This window comes from Kryptolebias marmoratus, linkage group LG1 (genome assembly GCF_001649575.2).
Source record: "Kryptolebias marmoratus isolate JLee-2015 linkage group LG1, ASM164957v2, whole genome shotgun sequence".
NCBI lineage: Eukaryota > Metazoa > Chordata > Actinopteri > Cyprinodontiformes > Rivulidae > Kryptolebias > Kryptolebias marmoratus.
In genome coordinates, this window is record NC_051430.1 from 30005871 (window position 1) to 30023958 (window position 18088).

The 18088-nt window shown below is 41.0% G+C and overlaps 1 protein-coding gene across 8 annotated transcripts in view; it reads right to left on the reverse strand.

The window, feature by feature from the left end:
* wdfy3 (WD repeat and FYVE domain containing 3) overlaps window positions 1-18088 on the reverse strand; it is an 85094-nt gene that overhangs the window by 50306 nt on the left and 16700 nt on the right. For 7 of the 8 annotated variants that reach the window (XM_025009252.2, XM_025009255.2, XM_025009250.2 and 4 more), the window contains 11 exons: window positions 17491-17600; window positions 13546-13767; window positions 12967-13159; window positions 11645-11831; window positions 11393-11559; window positions 7644-8123; window positions 6477-6587; window positions 4930-5123; window positions 3218-3489; window positions 2301-2498; window positions 120-203 (listed from right to left, as the gene is read on the reverse strand). In XM_025009252.2, the coding sequence (XP_024865020.1) occupies window positions 120-203; window positions 2301-2498; window positions 3218-3489; window positions 4930-5123; window positions 6477-6587; window positions 7644-8123; window positions 11393-11559; window positions 11645-11831; window positions 12967-13159; window positions 13546-13767; window positions 17491-17600 (2218 nt within the window). The remainder of the gene's footprint in view (window positions 1-119; window positions 204-2300; window positions 2499-3217; window positions 3490-4929; window positions 5124-6476; window positions 6588-7643; window positions 8124-11392; window positions 11560-11644; window positions 11832-12966; window positions 13160-13545; window positions 13768-17490; window positions 17601-18088) is intronic. The other variant, XM_025009254.2, reaches the window with a different exon arrangement.

Here is an 18088-nt window from a genome sequence, read left to right on the forward strand (position 1 = left end):
GAGGGAGAGGAAGTGACGAGGGAGAGGAAGTGATGAGGGAGAGGAAGTGATGAGGGAGAGGAAGTGATGAGGGAGAGAAAGTGATAAGGGACAGGAAGAAGGCAGAAAGCTGTAGCTACCTCTTTCGGGCGAGCGCAGGCGTGCCCCACGGGGAGGGCAGCGAGGTTTCGTGAGTCAGACAGGGAGGCATCTGCTCCGCACGACTGCATGGCAGCACACACACACACACACAGGAAAACAAAGAACCAGGTGACACACACACACACACACAGGTACGTTTGTGCACACATGCGCAGCCGTGCAGATGGGCCAGACCCGAGATGATCAGCCAGACAGCACCAGTTGTTAGAAGAAGAAGGAGAAAAAGAGGAAAGGGGAAAGAAGGAAAGAAGTTGTTAGTGGAAAACTGGATCAGAGCTCCGGCTGGGACACATGCATGACCCCGGTCCGACCTGCACGTGATCTTAGCATGTCAGAGTTGTTTCAATGACCGGGGGAATCACGTCAGAAAGGATGTTTAGGAAGGAAGGAGAAAAAACATCTTCAGCTCCGTCTGAGTTCACCTTAAAGCCACAAAAGTTGATGAAAAATTAACTTTTTGTTCTTAAGCTGATTGTTTCGTATACATTTAGTTTGCCACAGCAGCCCAGGTAAGTTTCTGGTAATAAACACTAACTTTTGGAATAAGAGGATTTCTTGACAAATGTGGTTCGTCACTTTCTATCAGGCATGAAAATATACAAATCAGTGTTTATTTATGTAAAATAAACCACAGTCATTTAAGTTTAAAGATAATCAAAATGCATAGATAATCGTTTTATAATCACATCGCAATTTTATTTATGAAGTGTCTAAAGAGTCCCACTAAAACTAACTGAACTGAAATAAATCAAAATGAACTTTGGCACAAAACAGGAAGGCTAAAAAGACGGATTGATTAACAAGTGTCAGTCGTAAATAAACGATAAGTTTCCAGGAAAAACAAAGGAAACAACAAGGAAAACTGTAGTTTATTGTAACTCATCAGAGTTTGGAGTATTTTATTTCTCTCTTGAAAACAAGATCAATACATGATCTTTGTGGGGAAAAAGCCTTGTTTAATTACGCTGTTACCAATTAACTCTGTTGTTAATGGCTTTAGCAGCTTTCTGACCCGTTCGGGCAGCTTTTTGGCCCTGACCTTGCTGCAGGCTGGATATGGAAATAGCTCTGCAGTCTGGATTAAAGCAGTAATGATCAGATCAAACTTAAGGGCGGCTGATTAAACTGCGTGTGAAAACCAACATGTCGGTCTGTTCGGAGAGGCCGAGAGGACCGAGCAGCTCTGCAGGTGTGAGCTTTAATGAGAGCAAAACATTGTTTATCTCTGTGTAATTAAATGGGAATAAAAACAGAAATAAAACTTGCTGCAGCAAAGCTTCAGTAACCTTCAACAGCAGAAAAATAATGTTCAAGAAAACAAAAAGTTCTGGTTTCAAAATATAACAATTTAGACAAATATTTAAAGCCAGACAGCTAACAAACGGTGGTTTGAGGTAAGAGTGGGAATCTGTAGGCACCTCATGATTTGATGACAATGAGGAGGGCTGCAGATTATAAAACCATTATTGATGCAACTTAAAACTGAAATGACCGTGGCTTATTTTACTAAATAAACAACACTTAGTGTGAAATAACGTGGAGAAAAAAAACTTTTCCTCACAAGCTGCTGACCAACAATTAGCATAGATGTAAACCTAACAATGAAAAATTGATTTTTTACATTTGAGACTTGATTTAGAATTTTCCTTGTTTAGGATGAGATGCATCTTTCTACTTTTAGGTGACTTTTCTGCCTTTTACAACTAGAATTCCCTTCGAGCTAAAATAGCTTGATCCTAAATCTTATCTAGTAAAAAACTGTTCCTTAAGGATGCATCAAAACAAACATGACAGTCCTCATTACAAATGTAAATATTCTGTTTAAACAGGAACTCTGTTCTTGGCTCCAATCTGCAGAAACAAAACCTAAAAGCTCGTCTGTTTTCCTTTAAACTCACAGACACGTTAACACTTGATCACAAGAAATAAGAAACACGACAAGCGGCTCTTTAACATAAACAATAACTTGCTGACATGTGAACAATTTGTTTCATTTTAATGACCCAACTATAAACAGAAGGCAGCCATTTAATATAATAAAATATAAACATCACTGAGAGGCTGCTGACTTTAAACATAATACCTGATAGATGGTGTTAAATGAAAGCTACAGTAGATACACTGCGGTCTGTGTAAATGTTTTTCTACGGCTCACTGACCTGTCAAAGGAGTCGGTGGCCATCTTGTACAGGTAGATGAAGAGTTTGCTGCAGTGTTTGAGCGTGGGACAGACGCTGTCTCCTGGACAGCCTCCGGAGGACGCCTCGTCCTCCAGGAGCCTCTGGAAAGGCTGAGCGTTGGAGGGAAACACTCCTGTGGGGCCCAGTTTCTTCGTGTCCGAGAAGCAGCCCAGCAGCCTGGAGGATGAGGATGAGGAAGGTGACGGTCATTAAGGAGGACGACAACCAGCAGAGTGAGGGTAAGAAACTAAAACAAATGTAAAAAAATGACTTTACTAAGATAAGACCAGTATGAAATAAAAAACTATCGACTTCTGAAGATGATGTAAAATAATATTACATAAACAACACTGACACAGCATTTACACTAACAGCAACCATTATGCTACTTTTAGCTGCTAACAAGAATTTTTATTTAGCCTTTTGTTACTTTTAGCCTGCCTTTAGCTGCTTTTAGCTTTGAGGTAGTTTTTGAAACTTTAGCTGGTCTTTTGCTGCTTTTAGCTTTTATCTGTTCTGCTTCCTTTAATTTAAACAACAGTTTCTGCATTCCTCGAGTTATTAAAGCATGGTTTTCTTTGACTGTACCTGCACAGCACCAATACTTTTACTTACTAAATAAATACTTATTTGCACAAAAACATGCTGGTTTAAAGAGAGAAAATGTGAATTTTTTTGTTGGGAGAAAATGCATATAAACAGCTAATCTAACAACTCAGCTTGGTTCAATAAACAACAACTTTCTTTTTAGGTAAAAAAGAAAAGTGGTGCTAAATCCTCTCCTGTAATGGACCAAAAATCCATTGTTTTCAAACCCAGAGCTGAAGAAGAGCTGAAGTATTTGTTGTGGAAATAAATGTAGATTATTTCAGGATTAGGATGAGCTGTTCAGGTACCTCACGGCGTCAGCCAGCTTCTCATACTGGATCTCGGTGCGGAAGAAGTGCGAGTTGGCCGGCTCGTAGCGCATGGCGGCGGTCAGCGTGCAGAAAACCGTGTGCAGAAGCTCAAAGACCTGGTTCTGGTTGACGCGCTCCCAGCCGTGCTGCGGAGGCTGGCACAGCGAGCGCTCCATGGCCACGAGGAGGGAGGTGATGTAGACGAAGCCGCCCACCTTACGGAACACCGTCCGAGTGCGGTGACTCTCCCGCAGAACCGCCAACAGAGCCTGAAGAAAGAGCGGACGGGTCCTTTAACTAAAACAACAAATCCATTTCTGCTTACGCATCAGTTCTCCCATAATTTATTCTTTTACTTTATTAAACTCAGTTATTCTATCCTGCATCTTAAATTTGATCATTTGGGTTTTTTATGGCTCCATTCAGTCACAGCATTGTTCTTAAACTCGTTTTCCTCTCATTTTTCTTCTGCCGTGATGTTTTCATGAGCTCCTCGGGGTTCTTTGCTTCGGTGCACTGACTGCATTTCTCTCCATTTTGATCAGTTTTATGGTTTGCATCTGCAAGTAAGATAAACCGTAACGTCAAAGTGAAATATGCAGATGAGTCTCGAGACATAAAAAGAGATTTAGAAGACTGAGCGACAACAATAAAGGTTTTTAATTAGACAAAACATCTGACGTCTGAACAGCGAAGGTGGGGCACAGATTAGAAAGGAAAACAGGATCAAAACCATCAAAGTATTAGAAAAAGAAATGTGGCTGTCTAAACGTTTGACTGGATAATTTATCTATAATTCTGTCAAACTGTAAGAGCAATAACTGTTGAAACGTTTCACAGCTTATTGTCTAAAATTTGCCTAAAAAGGCAAAAAATAAATCATTGAAGCTAAATCATTGACTTGGTAATGCATTTCTTGCTGTATTTTATCTACTTTGAGGATTCTGAAACAAATGTGTGTTAAAGTTTTAATGAATTGAGAAAAGAAATGGGGACAGATCGTGTTTATAGCAGTGAAAGATGAGTGAAAAAGGGAAGTAAAATGGTAATGTGTTGCACCGCTGAGCCGGCTGTTTCCTGCTGGATTACAGCAGAGTCAGCAGAAAGTTTTCTGAAAGCCGTCACAGGATGTTAGAGACATTTTCTTCCTGTTCTCCATCTTTGGGCTGCAGCTGTGTGCCAACACAACAAGGTTCAGAAACAGATCAAAGTTAACTTTCACACCCATAAAACGCAAGAATACACACTGCGTTCATGATAAAAGTTGAGGGGAAAATATTCCAATCAGACTTAATTGGATGTGAGTTTTTTTGCAGCTCCGTATGAGGCAATAATTAAAATCCAAGATTAGCGAAACAGAATGATTAATCCAGTCAAAGCCTCTTGAAGGCATGAGAATAACTTCATCTGAAGGAGGGGAACTTAAAAATGCAATTACGCCTGAGAAAAGGAGCCGGCCTCTCATCCTGTGAGAGCGTGCAGTTCATGCTTTTATGTGCACCTAACCCTCCAAGATCCTGGTTTGAAGCAATTACCGTGCGCAGGGCTGCAAATGCATATTGATTTTTGAAATCCCTGACTTTCTTTGCTCGATGCATCCGCTGGAATTTACTGACAGGCATTCTTAGTGTTTTTTTAATTTTATTTTCTCTTCATTCCATTAAATGAAATCTCAGGGAAGACGCAGGATGTAGAGTTTGCGTTGTTACCCTCAGGATGTCCGTTTTCAGCTGCAGTTCGCTGGGCGGCGCCGAGTGCATGAGGCCCAGCAGCGTTCCCATGTCGTCGTCGCCGCTGGGCGACAGGACGAGCTGCTGGATGATGAGCAGGGCGTGGTCACGACACTGACAGTACTTCACAATATTATGAACGCAGCGGGCGCCACCGAACTCTCTGAACAGAGCTGAGAGACAAAAACAGAGGAGGAGGACAGAGACAAACTGAGTCTTTACAAACCTTCAAGGATCAGCTGATGAAAGAGGTCTTTAAATTTATGGTCAGCTGATTAATTGGTCCTTCTCTAAAAGATGCAAGCTTTTCACAACGTTTATATTTTGACATATTTTTTTAAAAAAGGTACTTAATAATGGGAGAGTACTTTAGCCGATACATTAGTAGAGTTTAAAACAGAAAATTAAAAGATAAACGATCATTTTACATTTGCCTGATGTATTATTTGAATCAAAATTCATCTTTTATCTAAAATGCAAAGACAGAGCTTTAAAATCTACATATATAAAATCAATATTTTTGATCTTAAATTAGCTGAATCATCTTCTCAGAGTCACAGTTGTTTTATTGCATGTACTGATGTTCAATCACATCTTATTTAATGAGGAAACTGATAAAACCCACCGCTGTGGGCATCATGAACCTCTGGCTGGAGGCAAAGACAGTGCAGGTAGAACTCAAACGTAACTGGAATAAACAGCTGAAAAGAAAAGTTTTGAGTGGGAAACAGACAGATTCACGGTGAGCGTCAGGTTCTCAGAGGGGTTCAGGTGTGGATGAAGGAGCGTCAGATCCAGAACCTGTCACAGACCAGCCCGGTCTCCAGACCTGGACCGGACTGCTGGAGAAAACGCCATTTGATTCTTTAATAATTTAAGGTCTGAACACGCTGCACCTCTTCTGTTATTCTGAACATTTGTTAGGTTCTGCAAATAAATTCTCTGAATGACATTTTTATTTAAAATTCGGATTAAATGTTGTAAGCAGGCTATATAATAAAACAGAAATATTCTTTTTGCTCAGACACACATTTATAAATCTAAATATTTTCACTGGAGCACAGACTTTGAAGCATTTTAGTAATTTATGTGACGCAATAAAATTCTTTCTACTCAAACTCTTCAAGCCTCTCCACGTCAGCAGGCCGGCTGAGAGCTTCAAGTGTCAAATATAAATGGAATCAGAGCCAAGAGCTACAAATATCACAAACGTCAGCGAAAACAAACCGTCATCTTCAGGGTCAAAGGAAGCTCCGTTGTGTTTGTGACTCACCGGATTTCTACAGCTGACACACAATCTAACACAATATGAGACCATCTCTGTGTGAAGTGAAGGGTTGTAGTAAAATAATTAGTCAATTTCTTAAAGAAATGTTTAAGTGCAAATAAAAAAGGGTTAATAATCCAGTGACCTGCAGAGCTGGAGCTCCCTGAGCCTGAATAACTCGCCCCGTTTAAACTTTCAGGAAACCATCGACCCTATTTATAGCACATTGTGCGTGTGCGCACAGCGAGCGTGTGTTTACCTGCGTTGGTGTTGGTGGTGTTGGAGCCCTGCAGGAGCACAGTCAGTGTTTCCATCACCAGCCAGGCCAGCTGCTTCTGCTCCTCGGCCACGGTGTTGTTTTTACAGTCAGCTGAGAGAAGAGGGGCAACAAATAAACAGGAGAGAGGTTAGCGTTAAACTGCACACACACACACAAACAATAAAACACACAAAACCAAAGGCATGCTAAATGAGTTGCTTTATTAAGAAAATATGACAATAAAAACAGAAACGTTAATAATGGCAGAATAAACAACAAAACAGGCTCTAACCAGAAAGTTGATGTTAAATGTTTGCAAATATTTTAAACTTTTCAATCTCTTCTACAAAAAAAAATATATAATTGATCAGTCGTGAGAGTAAAATGTGTTTACTATTTGCAAAATATCTTCTCATTTCTGTGGGGTTGTTTAGATCTGTTGTTAGAACTGGTCCTGAGTTCAGGGACTGCATTCAGAGCTAAATACGGCAGGTCTGAAAGCCTCAACAGGCACTGAAAACACCTCTTCACTTCTTTTATCCACGAACGTTTGGTAGTCTGAACACAATCCGTCCTGAGCCGAGCTGCAGAACCTCCTACTGAACTGACGTGACCCCACACAAGCAGCAGAGCAGAGGTCTCAGGTCTTAGAAATATTCTGAAGATTCAGATTTTTTTGTTTATCAGAAATGCAGGATTACAGGAGCGTCTCTTTGGTTTAACGTTTGTTCTGATTGTTTTTGGACCTACTGTGGTCACTGCATGCTGTGTCAATCAGAGCTCAACAGTCTGAGCAGCTTATAATCCCCTGATTAAAGGCTGCGCTCCGTGCAGTTTTAGGGGTTAAAATCTTTCTCTGACACAGAATTAGATAATTGAGCTTATTAGAAGATAATTAAACAAAAATGTGACTCAAATGCCTTTGAACTGTGTTAAAATAATATCGTATTTTTTACAGAAACATTAGCAGACCTGTTCTGTCACTCTGATCTGACAGACCACTGATTTTATCTGCTCACTGAGTGAAAAGTTGAGCTGTAAATTATATAGATTTTTATGCAAAACCTTTAAGATTTTGAGTCATTGTTTCAAATAGACAAAGCATGTTGACCAGGAGGTCTGCTTCACTCAGCAACCACAAACATTTAAGAATAAAAAGTACCCCACCTTGGTCATTATTGTGCGGTTGCTGCTGTGAGGCCGGGTCTTTGAGCATAGCAGCGTATTTGTGCAGCAGGTTGACCAGCACCTCCAGCAGGCCGACCTCCCGCAGCACGTCGCTGAACACCGGGTCGTGCCTGGCCAGCTTCAGCAGCGTCCGCACGGCCGTGATGCTGCAGGACAGCGACGTGCTCGACTTCAGCAGCACGCTAACACTGAAGAGCTCCTTGCACGGCACATAGTTGAGGCTGAAGACCACAAACTCCAGCAGCTCAAAATACTTGGCCTGGGCCTCGGGCAGTTTGGCCACGCGCTCTGCAAACTGCGACAAGGTGTGCTGCGACTCCAGGATGAAATAATTGGACGGCTCTGCGGCGTAGATGTTGCCAATGGCGTCCAGCAGCATGCACGCCAATCGGCTGGTTTTCGCCCGCAGGAAGGCATTCTGGAGCACAGCGAACGCCTGGATGTTTCGAACTGTGTGACCTGAAGGGAAGAAGAGGAAGGTAAATGTTGAGGGATTACACTGATTATCTGTCCAGTTCAGCTGTGGCAACGTTTCTCTGTTTTGCATTGTATAAACATTTTGTGCAAAGGTGTGACTTTTAATGTGCCAGTGTGTGTGAAAATACTGAAAGTAAGCAAACATTTAATGTTTTGACAGCTTGAAGTTGTTGACACATTAACAGAACCGCTTGACCCTGGTGGAAATATGAGACATTAATTAAGTTGCACTAAAACAACCTAAAGGCTCAGAATAAAACAAAAAGCAGGAACTGCTAAAAACCACGGAGAAAAGCAACTAAAGAAAAACAAGCTTATGCAAATCATCCAGTGGTGCAAAAATAGTTTTTACAGTACATTAATCTACATTACTGGCTGAAAACAACTTCATTCCTAGCCGTGCACATTATTTTGTTGCTCACATCAGACCATAACATTGGCAGTTGCACCGACGTTATGATTTAACCAACCGGAGAACACTTTTGGAATGAAAACAGGCAGAACTGGACCAATTTTTAATAATTATTTCCCATCATTGATGTGCAAGTGTCAGAATGCAGCTGCAGCCCTACAGAATTACAGAAACTAAACTGAGAACGGTTCAGAATGTTTACAAAATGCGAACTTCTGTGACTCAGAAAAGGAAATTGAGAACCCTCACAAACATTTTAAAACATTTTGCAGCAGACCAGTGAGATACTGGCTTCAGGAAGATTTTTCTTTGTAATTATTTGTCTGCCACCTGAATTAAATTTCTTGTAATGTTTTGCTGATTCTGCATTTTCTTATTTCTCTGCACCAGGGGTGTCCAATCCTGGTCCTTGAGGGCCACTATCCTGCAGGTTTTCCTTGTTTCTCTGCTCCAACACACCTGATCTGAAACAATGGGTGATTAACAGGCTTCTGCAGAACAGGAAGAGGTAATTTAGCCCCTGAATCAGGTGTGTTGGAGCAGAGAAACAAGGAAAACATGCAGGATGGAGGCCCTCCAGGACCAGGATTGGACACCCCTCCTCTAAAAACTACATTTTGACAATATTTGACCTTTGTGTTGAGTATCAAACACAAAAATATAAACTATGACTCACAAACAGAAACACACATGAGAATACTGAATCCCGCAGACTGCAGCCCCCAGAAAGGGTAAGTGAATGTGGCAGGTTATTAGGCATGTAAGCAGAACCCCCCCACCCCCACCCCCGTACCACGGTGGCTCTGGGTAATGAATCTCCCCACTGTTGGAACTGTCATTAAGTGTGCAAACATACTGTTAGTGAAAACAGCATTCATCCCCAATCTGTGTTTCAGTGTGGAAACAGGAAACACAAAACTGTTTTTCTCTGTCATGATGGGAAACCAAAATGGAAATATTTAGAATCTGTCATAAAACTGTTTGTCATGAAACAAATGTACATTTTTAGTGTAAAAAGAGTGACTCATTTGTGTATTTATGAAGTAATTGGTTTATTATAATGAATTTAAATGTAAGGCAGAACCTGCTAATGTTTGAATTGAAGCCTTTGAACGCGACACGAAAGTTCGTCTGGGACAGGTTCAGGGGTAAACGTGCAGCTCATGACAATTCTCTAAACAACCGAACCATCTCTGGGTTTCACAGAACCCGTCTGCATTCACGAGGCTCGGGGAATTTATCCACGGCAGCGTGACAAGCAGCGGAGTTGCCATGGCGTCTGTCAACAGGTCGAGCTTTAGGGATCAGCCGAGCATCAAAGTCATTTCAGAGATTAAGCTCGAGCTGCGAGATAACAGGGGTGGGCACACAAGAAGACGCTTTCTGCAAGTAATTCCTGTCTGTCTGTTGTACAGCTTTGGGCAAAACTAAAGTGGTGACAGTCAGTAGATGTAAGAGCCACATCTGCAATCAGAAAAATCACCCATTAGTGTCCTGAAATTGGTTCCTGCAGTCCAAACGCGCCCACAAAAAGAAATTCTCCTTTTGTGAATGTTGGACAGATAACCAGCATGCACAGGTGCAGAACCGGGAATGCACCTTTTGCTGTTACACCTGTGCTTTCCAGAGTCTTTTAGGTGAAAATGTCTGCAACAAATTAGGTCTATATGCTTTCAAACTGAAGCCATCTTTAAAGAATACCTCCGTACCCACTGGCTCTGCAAACCAGAAGAAACCGACAAACAACCACAGCAAACACGAAAATATGAGTCAACAGAAACAGATCATTTGAAGGCAGCTGCGTTGAAATATATAGAATTTGTACAAATATGTTACAGCGATGGTTCTCTAACCTTTCGTGCCACACGCCCCTTCAGAGGAATAAAAACTTTCAGATCCTCGGCTCAACAAGACAAAGTGAAACAAGTTTAACGAACTGAGGAAAAGTATAAAATAAAAACCCTCAAAAGTTACAAAAGTTATTGTGTCACAAAGGTCATTATTTAGTGTCTTTATTTCAGTTTATTTTTCCAAAATAAAGGACATGTTAAGAATAAAAACAGAGTCTCTGATTTTACAGTAAATAAATAAACATAAAAAATAAGCAGTCATCCTTTTTTAAAACCATAACAAAGTCAAATCTGTGCTCAGAAACCCAACAAATATGAACATATATCACCTCAATAATATCATAGTATAAAAGGCTGCACTGAGTCCATTTCTACTGTTTCAAACAATTAAAGTGTAATCTGTTTAATGTTACAAAACCAAAATGCATGAACAGGAATTTAGCAAAAATGTTGAGTTTTAAAGTTTTATTTTTCACTGATGCTGTGATTTTTCTGCTTATTAATAATCACGTTTTTAAAACCTCAAGTGGCTTACATGGCTGGATGGTAACGTTTCAATGATTGACAGTAATTTTAATAAAGTGTGAAAGCTTTTAGGTAATTCAGATGAAACTCCTCATCACTTCTCTCCGGGTCATGCGTCGGCCGAACAGGAAGGAGGACATCCACTCCATGCTGCCGGGCACGAAGCCCATCACAGAAACAAGTCCAGGTGGAAACAATGTCTAAACGTTGTTCCGAAAATTAAAATCAAATAAAAATAAGAGCGTTCACGCAGCCCACAGTTTGAGATCGACAGCAGAATTAGACTCATTGCTGCCTTTTATACAATGATGTTATTGAGCTGCTAAATGTGCACAGATCTGTGCACAGATTGGACTTTGTTACTGTTCTAAAAAAAGATGATTGCATATATTTTACATTTACGACTGCAAAATTAGAGAAAAATGAGGCTAAAACATCAAAGTTTGGATGGTATGATGACGTACCTTTCCCAGACGGCTGAGGGAGAACAAATCCAGGCAGCAGGAAAGGCGCTCCGGTTGTCAGACCTGCAGGTTTCAGCTCCGTCACGCCGTACGTGCACAGACAGGTGACCAAGTTGACCAGGTCCTTCAGTGCATCTTTGGATTCTTCCTCCTTCGCCTGTTCCAGTCTGGAAACATGAGCAAATTGTTTTAATGTCCATGTATTTAAAAAAAGACTATTAGGAGCTGTAGGAAGTGAGGTTTTGGCTGTACCTGAGCATGAGGTCGCAGAGGAATGCGTAACCCTGGCACATCCGGAAATCATCAAGCAGGGTCTGCGACACGTCGCTGGAGTCTTTGAGGAAGCAGGAGAGGCCGGCGAACATCTCAACAATCTCCAGCGGGGACAGATCGTCTGACTGCTGCATGTTCTGAACACATGTGGCCAAACATTCCTTCTCTGGAACAGAGAGAATGGGAAAAATGTAGTAAAGTTATGTGCTGAAGTGATTAAATATATCGACTGTATTCCTGCTTCCATCATGGATTCACAGTCGAGAAACAGGCAGAATTGCTCGTGTTTAATTGTTCAAAGAAAATGGAAAAAATAAATAAATGTGTAGCTACAACCCAGAGGTCATTTCAACAGAAGAACTAAAGATCAGCAGCAGAGTTAAGTTTAATGTTGTCCCATTCTGTCTGTTCAACAGTCCTGGATGGGAGCAGATCCTTTCCAGAGGCACTAATGCACCCCCATACCATCAGAGAGGCAGGCTGGATGGTTTGGACCCATCTGACCTCAGAACAGTTCTCCTCTTTGGTCCAGAGGAGACACATCTGTTCACATCTGGCTTCTTCTTTGCCTGATAGAGCTTTAAGCAGCATTTGTGGACGGCACGGTGAACTGTGTTTACAGACGATGATCCTGAGCAGAACAGAACCAGAACCAGCCTTGACCTTTGACCTCAGAGGTTTCTACAGATTCTTCAGATCTGTTGATGATTTTATGATCTGGAGATGATGGGAGACTCAAAGTCTTCAGACTTTTCTGTTGAAGAATATAATTCCAAAATTGTTCCACCATTTTTAGACAATCTTTGCCCATCTTAACTTCTGATTTTAAATCCTGTCCTCTTACTGACTTGTTGCTAATTAACCTAATTAGTTACAAAATGTTCCTACAGATGTTTCTTATTCGTACCACTAATTTTTATTGCCCTGTGGGTTGCTGTCATAATATTCAAAATTACCTTATTTAAAGACAAAAAAATGGTACAATTTTTCCATTTAAACATTTGAAATATTTGCTATGTTCCATTTTGAATAAAACACGGGTTTATAAGAGTTACAAATCACTGCATGCAATTTTTATTTACATTTAACACAAAGCCCAAACTTTTTTAGAGTTCAGATTGTAGTCAAAACACTTTCTACACTTTTGAAGTTGCAACATAGTTTGGGATTTCTGGTTGACAAACATGGAGTCCTGTAAACAAAATGTAGCCCCGTTTAACCACAGTTATGTCAACAATGTTGACTTTCAGCGAAACATCCAGGAGAACACACGCCCTGTGAATGAGACACACTCGTTTTACCGTGTATGTATTTGACCACGTTGACGCTGAGGCCGTGTCTGGAGATGGTGGTGAGCACCTCCCCTGCACTCCTCCTCCAGGGCAGGTTGTGCGGGGGGCACCAGGAGGTTATGGCACTGAACAGCAGCTGCAGGTCATCCTTCTGGGCCAGCTCCTCCGCCGGAGACACAAAGGTGCACAGCTTCACCAGGATCTGCAGAAGCAAAAAAGAAGGCAGTTTAATGTTTTGGTTTTCATTCCAGTCAAAATATTCAGACTGAAAATAAGTTCATCAGTCTACAAAAAAACAGGTGCTTTGATGTTGGAGATAAATCTGATAAATCTGCCGTCTGCAGGCGGCATTATTAATGCATGAAAGTCTGTAAACCAGGGAGAACCTGGATTTAATGCATCGGTTATTTATAATACCTAAAATAATATTTTCTTTTGCCTCTAAAATAAAAAAGCATAACTTTTAAAACTACAAACAAATCAGACATTGGCTCCTTATTTCATGTTGTGCATTTAAAATAAGCTAATTAATTAAACTAACCCTCTACAGACCCGTCGGGACAGTAACTGGTCCTCCCGTCGTTTTACCTGGACAAAGACTTTCTGGAGCAGGACCCGGCGGTCAGCCAAGGGCACCTCCGGCTGGGTGTGGCCCTGGCCCGGAGCCTTCTCCTGGTTGGCTGGGGGCGGCGCCGGGTGTGCAGTGGGGCCGGCGGGGGCTTCGGCCATGTTGGGCAGGTCAAAGAACAGGTAGAGGCATTTGACCAGCGTGGAGGGAACGGACATGGTCGTCATGCAGTCCACCGTCTTCTGTTGAGGGACGGACAAAAGCAAAACGTGGAAAACTTGATTGTGTTTATTTTGAGAATGTCACCCGTTACACCAATCCAAATCTTTTTATAGCAAGTATTTGTGAGAGGTTGTCTGTCTCGTTTGTTTCTATGTCACCCTGTGGAATAAGGGACTGGCTACTCGTAACACTGAACAAAAAAGCAGGAAAAGAACATGGATAGATGCTGATACAGAGTGTCGGCCATATTCTCATACAGATGGTCAACGTGTTCTTTAATTAAAAAGATTCGTAAGCAAAATTTGCCATAGGTGCAAGCTACCACATGCATTTATTAACCTACAGAAACTAAAAAAACCAAAGTGACTGAAAATAGGGGTGGAGAAGTCCAACGAGTTTGATGTACAGTTCTGTATTTATGCTCAGATTTGTTGAGTAAAGTATGAAGATAAAAAGATAAGTTTGGTTGAAACGGTAAGCTGACGTTCCACCGCCCTGATTGATACAGATATTTATTCTTGACAGCGTTCTTACTCGTTCTTTGAAAGGAGCTGAGGTAACTTGGACAAAGATTCGACAAACCCTAACCCTTGATGTGCTAATTAGCCATGTGCAATGCTGGCATTTGTTGTTGAAAATGGTGGAAAACAGCAGAAACTGGGAGTTCCAATTAATTAATTGATAGATTGGTTCCCCAATTCATGATCTTTGAGATCAAATCAAGACATCTGCTGGAGATTTTTGCAGGATCCTTTTATTTTGTTAAAAGCTTCATGACAACAGTAGAGCTACATAAAAAACAAAATTCTGTTTTTTTTTCAGCCTGTCTGCTAAATTGCTATTTTTCTGGGTTATGATTCTTGGTTGAGTCGCAGTGAGGACAAAAACTGAACAGGAGCATCTATAATGGCCTGAGATGTGTGTTTATTGTGTGTTTTCACTGTTTTATTGTGCGTGTGTTTGGTTGTGTGTGCTGCAGAAAGAGATGGCGTTTGTGCTCGCTGAGGCGAGTGATTCAGATAATGAGACGCTGCCTCCTACACAATGAAAAGAAGCTCACGGTGACAAACTACCTTCTTTCACTCGCACACACCAGCTCTCATATGTGAAAAATTAGCGCGCACACACAGAGACACACAAAGGCTGGACGAGACGACCCCATCAGTTACTCCACCTCAATTTCAACCCCTCAGCTGATCGATGGAGAGGAGGATGGGGGAGGGAAAGAGAACAACACAAGACAACGACGGTGAACGTGGGTGGAGGAGTTTATATCTGGGAGGAAAAAAGACCGGAGCAGCACCGGAGATGTGTTTGTTTACAGGCTGAAACAGACTAATCAAACCTGCTGCAGCCCTAAAGTCAAGGTGAAAAACACAAACCAGGTCAACCTGTGGGTGTGTGACACAGGAGATACACACACACGTACTGTACCCTTTTGTTACAGGAAGAAAAACCCACAAAGGTCTCAGAAATAACCTGAAACTGACAAAAGTGATAACAAAACAAAACAAATTGTGAAAATCAGACGTTGCTGTTGAATTTTGGTTCAACAGAATTATTTTAAGAAACAAACTAATGAGACTGGCATTGATAAAAAGCATAATACTCTTAATTTAATATCCTGCTGCACAACCTGTGACGTCCTCATCTGTCCACAGGTATTCTGTCCACAGCTGTCTCAGGTTCTCCAGATGTTTCAGCTCCTCACTTTAACGTGTCCCTCTGCTCAAACTATTATCTTTTTGTCAAGGCCAGTTTCATTAGTTTGTGTTTTTACAATAATTCCATCAAACCAAAATTCAACATTAACGATAAACTGCTGATTTGTGGTCATTTTTACTAATTACTTTTGTCAGTGAGCGTTTTTCTGTAACAAAAGGGTAGAAACAAATCGTCGACATCTGTATGTCAAGATGTTGAAGAACGGAATAGACGAGCGCTTCGGGAACGCTGAGTGTGAAGAGCATCCTATAAAAATGAAATGGACAGAGCTACAAAAAGCTGTTTTATCCTCTGAAGAAGAAAGAACAGGAGATGAGACAGAGGATGAAAGGAAGCGAGGTGACGTCAGGTTTACGGGAGAGTCCTTGTTTTTTACCCGTCTGAGACACAAGAGGAAAGAATAAAAACCCATTTAACCTTGTCTTTCTCCACAAACAGCCTTCTGCTCGCTGGGTGATCATTTCCTTCATAGCTTTTTGTGTTCTGATATCAAACAGTCACAAAAAGGTCGATATGAAAGGACTCGCGTGAGAGTTTCCACATTTATTACACAACTGACCTTCATCCATGCATTTATTTATACTCCCCCTCAGACAGAAAATAGGTTTATTATTTAAACCAGTTTACATCATTTAAGTAATGTGTCTTTATTTACCTATTTTTAATATACTGTCCTTTAAAAGAAAGCATAAAACACCTATTAGAATGATCAAAACATATATTTATATTTGGATTAATAAAAAAAAACATCCTGTCTGTAATGTATTTCAGGATGTTTTGATTGAGGCCAGAAAAAGTCCATTTAATCATCCTCATAAAGGGCGGGCGGTGAGGTTAAAATAGACAAATTCAAAGAACTGATTTTAGTTTTAACTTTCCAGAAGATCTGACTCTGTTTGTTCTGCATCATTTCTGAGGAAAATCACGTTACAACTTCTACTTCCTGAAATATAAAAATATGTTAAAAACTGGAAGTATTCAGTTAACCTGTTCCCGACAAAGATCAATAAATAAATGCTGTTTTAAAAGTGTTAAACCTTATGTGCCTGGATTAAATCTTACTGGATTTAAGTTCAGACACATTTAGAAAAAAAGTAATAATAAGATATTGATCTTTTCTCAGTCTTGTTGATGCAAAATGTAGAAAATGCAACGCCTGCTGTTGTAAAAATAAAAAGGTTTTAATTCTGTTTGTTAGAAGCTTTGATGAGGATGGACTCCTTATAATTAAAATACCCTCTCTGTCATTTTACTGAACTGAAACAGTTTGGTTTGTACGACTCAAAAATCGCTGTTTTGGTCTTTATTATGTCAAATCTGTTGCTTTATTTCCTTTATTCTTACCCAGTTTCACTCCCACTGCAGCTGCACCTTCTAACTGTGGATGGACTGTAACAAGACGGAATAAATTACAGAAGAGGCAGAGCGAAGAGAAGTTTCATCACATGTGTTTCTGGTGAATTTCTGGTGTGCAGTGGAGCAGGAAAAGCCGTCTGTCGGCCAGCTGACAGCAGCGCTCCCCCACTAGATCTCAGTCTGAGAAGTTCAAAAGATGTCTGCTAGCTTCAGACACAACAACACGAGCTTAAAGTCCAACCTTTAAAGCTGCTACGTAGGTGCTGGTTCTGGTACTGCCTTAGCCAGACTCCTGACAAAAAAGAAATCCTAATTTTTCCTTAATGTATTTGCTTGAAACTATGAAAACATAAAAGCCATTTTGTGGGATGGACGCAATGATAGAACATATAAAAAGAGGAGAAAGGGTGAGGAAGGAGACACAAATGACTCAAGATTTAAAAAATGCCCAAATAACTCTCCCAACTATTTTTGTTCTAGCTCCAAACTTATGTATGTTCCTTCATAGTCAACTTGGGAGTCTCTAACTTTTCTAACTTTTATTAGCTGGAATATATTGGGTTGTAACAGTTGACTCAGATTAGTTTAGCTGAGAACTGGTGGTTTATATAGAGACGGCGTTGACTGAGTCAAAGGTCGAACGGAAATGTTTCTGGACCAACCTGTCCAGACGAGGCCAACAGGTTGATGGTGGTCAGGAGCATCCAACCACGGCTCGCTTCCTCGCTCTGGTTCACCTCCAGGAACTGAACGATGGCTCGACTGGCTGCCTCTGCAGAAGCAAACACATAACTGCATTGTTACTGGGACTGGAAGGGGAAACAAGGGTCACGTTTTGGTATGCACCTTGGTTTTAAAGTCAGAAGCCAGTACTCTTTTGGTTCGGTTAGATTAAGGACAACAAACACATGCAAACAGCATACATTTAGATTCATACAGGCATACAGCAGAAACTTTGGATAAACTGTAGCTGTAGCTCGTACTTGCTTATATAAAGCTGGTATAAATGGCTAAAAAGCTAAAGAGAAGGGACTTTGTGAGTATGGTTGTTTGTCTGCTGCTTAAAAATCCTTTTGTCCCATTCTGAACTGTTAACACAGGGCTGTCTGAATGCAGCAGGCAGCTTGGTTTGCACTTCAGTTACGTTTACATTTCAGGAGTGAGTAATGAGGTTTAACGTGGAGCCAAAAACACACAATGTCATCCTTTCTTTTCTCCGCCGGCGCTGTCGTTGCCCAAGAAATCAGAAATCAGGGGGGG